Genomic DNA, 3,229 nt, shown 5'->3' with positions numbered 1-3,229 from the left:
AGGAGGAAACCCCAGGACCCAGCCGTGGCCTGTTTGGGTTGGAAAAAAAAATAAAAAAAGGGAGTTGATCCTCTAAATTCAAATGCCTGGTAAACTGGCAGCTGTCAGACGAATTGTGGTGGAGCAACACCCCTTCATTTTTCCCTCTGGCAAACACTCTTGCTTGCCCCGAGCCCTGTTCTGACAGCAGCAGCCTTTGCCAGCAGGACATCGCGTCCCTCGGCAGCTTGGGCAGCAGTCACCGATGTGCCTGGGATGCTGCAGGATGCTTGTGGTGAAGCTGTAGGTGAAATGCTTCTGTGGAGACATGCCTGGCACTCGCTGCAAAGCTCACCATGTCCCTTTCTCTGTCTTGTTTGGGGCCTGCTTAAACCTGTCTTGATCCGAACCGGGGGTTGCAGTGGGCCATGATGGTGGGAAGGACTGGGAATGCCCAGTCAGACCTCACCAGCCAGCTGGTCATGCTGTGCTGGGGCAAATACCTGGGTGCATCACCAGCCTTCCAGCAGAGGGGACTCTGGAGTCCGCACCCTCTAGCCCCTGGGATAAGTCCCCGTCCCAGCCCTCCGCACATGGTGAAGCCCCGTGGGTCCCTCCGTACCCCGAGCAGTTGGCGTGCTCATGGCGCGGGTGCATGCTGATGGGTTTCTCTCTCTTCCTACCAGTGGAGAACACGACACACTGTGAGTTCGCCTACCTGCGGGACCTCCTCATCAGGTCAGTAAGACTGTGCCCTGTCCCTGTAGCCTTCGGTCACCAGGTGGCATCCAAAGAAAGGGGAGAGCCCAGCCCAGCTTGAAGCAGCTGCCACTTTGCTCTGTTCATCCATCCATCCACCCATCCATCCACCTATCCATCCATCCATCCCTACCTCCATCCATCCCTCCCATCCTGCTGCAACACCACGGCCCCTCTGTGAGGGGTGGCCCTACTCGATGGGACATGGCTTCAGAGGGCTTTTCTCAGCCACAGTGCTGAGTGAAGGGAGGAGAGGAGCAGTGGATGGGTCAGGACAGCCCCCAAGCCCACTGGCAGCGTGATTCCAGCTCACTTGCAAGCAGCTGGGAAACCTGTTGGCCTTAGTGATCCTTCAGCACCCCCAGGTCCTACCCCAGTCCAAAACATCACCCTTCTGCATCCCAGGATCGTGCTGTTGGGGGGTCTGGGCGATGGCTGGTCCCTCTTGAAAGCGCTGTCCCTGCTGCAGGGGAGGGGGAGGCTGAGCCCCGTTGGCTTGACGGAGGGCGTATTGGGCTCCTCCTGAATTTGGCTGCAGGATAAGCTCTGCACACGTGAGCTGTAGCTGGCAGATAGATGTGTGGGGCTTAAAACCTGATCCCAGGGACTTGTGGGGTGGGGTCTTCCTGGAGGGGTGTTCCCACGTACCCAAGCCCAGGCTGTTGGTACCAGTGAAGGCTTCTGATCTTGACTGCCCATAATTGCCTCTGCTTCCCTCCTGTGCCCTAAAGGTGTCCTTAACCAGGTAGGCAGGAGATGAAATGGGGGCTGGAGGGGGTGTTTGACAGCAGCGGTTGAGGGGTGCAAGGGTTGGGGTGGCAGAGGCTGGGCTGGCTGGACCTGCGCCCGGCGAGGTGTGATTGCGCTGTCTGCCTTTCCCGCAGGACGCACATGCAGAACATCAAGGATATTACCAGCAACATCCACTTCGAAGCCTACAGGGTCAAGAGGCTGAACGAGGGCCAGAGCTCGCTCTCCAACGGCGTGACCGACAAAGAGCTGGTGGCTAACGAAATGTAACCGTCTCGCTCCGTAGCCAGGACCTTGCTCGCTCACGCTCGCTATTTCTCCCCTCTTCCCCCTTTATTTTTATATAAATCCTCTGCCACCACCCCCCACCCCCCCGCCAATGTTAACTGACCAAATAACCAGACGCCGTCTCTGTCGTGCGGAGCGGGGCGACCGCTCATCCCCCTTGCTTTGTGGCACGGGTTTGCTTCTCAGCCCCTGACCCAGCATCCCTGGGCTGGGGACCGTCCCCCCGCGGAGGTCAGGCTGGTCCCCAGTGCCGGCCCCGCAGCCGAGCCCAGGGGAGCAGATCCACGGGGCCGGCAGGGTTGGGGTGCCCCGGGAGCCCCGCCTGCCCCCCGTGCAGAGGCTCTTCTCCGTCCGTTGAAGGCGAGGGTTTCTCCAGGTGAATGTAGCCTTCAGAAGCAAGGTACGGTGGTGTGAAGAGAGCAAGACGATGCCATCCTTGTCTCCTGCTGCCTCCGAGCCCTCTGCAGCCCTCCGGGACCTGCCAGCCCCCCACCCAACCCCTCTACCCTACCTACATGCAATAAACTGGGAGTGTTGAGGTGTCACCTCGCCTGTCACCGACCCCCGGCCGGGCAGAGCGACTGCTTTGGGAGAAGTGCCTTTTCAGACTGTTACCTTGCAATAGCATGGGAGAGGGGAGGGAGGGCTTGCCGTCTCTGCAGCCTGCAAAAGGCCTGCAATGCTGTGTAGAGACTCCTTTTCCCTCTTGCTTGGACCATAGATGTGGCTGATGTCCTGGGAACACGTGTATATTTATTTTTCATACAGTCGGGTGGGGGTTTTTTTTCTGCTGGAGGCTCGGGGTGTGTTTGTCCGAAGGGGGCTGAGAGTGGAACATCTGCAAAGCGGTGGTGGGAGGCAGAGGGTTGTCCTGTCTGACCCTTGTGATTCTCGGGTTTTTCCCTACGTCAGAGGAGGCTGTTGGGTATTTTTTTTAATGATTTTTTTTTTATTTTTATTTTTTGGATCCCCTGTGTGACGTGTGTACGTGTAGCACCCTCCTCTGGTTTGCTGGTCCCTGTGCAAGGGAACTGTGCATGTGCGGACCAAGCCCTGCTGCCCTGGGGAGGGCTGGGGCGGGTGCTGCGCCCCATGACCCCCCCTGCTCTGCCCCCCAGCACCTCCTCTTTCAATGAGTCTCCAGTAAGACCCTGCAAGGGGGTCGGTTAAGTAACACCGAGTGACATGGGAGCGGGTGGTCCCAGAGCAGAGCTCTGCTGCCCCCCACCCCAGCCCCCCCCTTGCTTTTCTGTCGTCTGCTCCATCTGTCATCCTCTCTAAGGGATAAAACTTTCTGCAAATCACCCTTTTTTTGGTGGGGGCACATACTAGAACAGCAGCGTGTCCCACCCTCAAGCGCTGGAAGGCACCTACGGAGCCCACCCACGGGTGTCCCCAGGGGCAGAGCCACCTCCGGCACAGGGGACCAGGAGGAAGGAGGAGGTTGCTCTAG

General features: G+C 58.7%; 1 protein-coding gene across 1 annotated transcript in view; it reads left to right on the top strand.

Moving 5' to 3' along the window:
* The window catches only part of LOC104468591 (septin-9), an 18,500-nt gene extending 16,597 nt beyond the window's left edge, over positions 1 to 1,903 (top strand). Inside the window, exons 8-9 of the mRNA XM_010082781.1 lie at positions 666 to 717; positions 1,623 to 1,903. Of these exons, the coding sequence (XP_010081083.1) occupies positions 666 to 717; positions 1,623 to 1,758 (188 nt within the window). The 3' untranslated portion in view covers positions 1,759 to 1,903. The remainder of the gene's footprint in view (positions 1 to 665; positions 718 to 1,622) is intronic.
* The last annotated feature ends 1,326 nt before the right edge of the window (positions 1,904 to 3,229 follow it).

This window comes from Pterocles gutturalis, unplaced genomic scaffold (genome assembly GCF_000699245.1).
Source record: "Pterocles gutturalis isolate BGI_N339 unplaced genomic scaffold, ASM69924v1 scaffold4010, whole genome shotgun sequence".
NCBI classification, from domain to species: domain Eukaryota; kingdom Metazoa; phylum Chordata; class Aves; order Pterocliformes; family Pteroclidae; genus Pterocles; species Pterocles gutturalis.
This window is presented reverse-complemented; position numbering and strand designations above follow the sequence as displayed.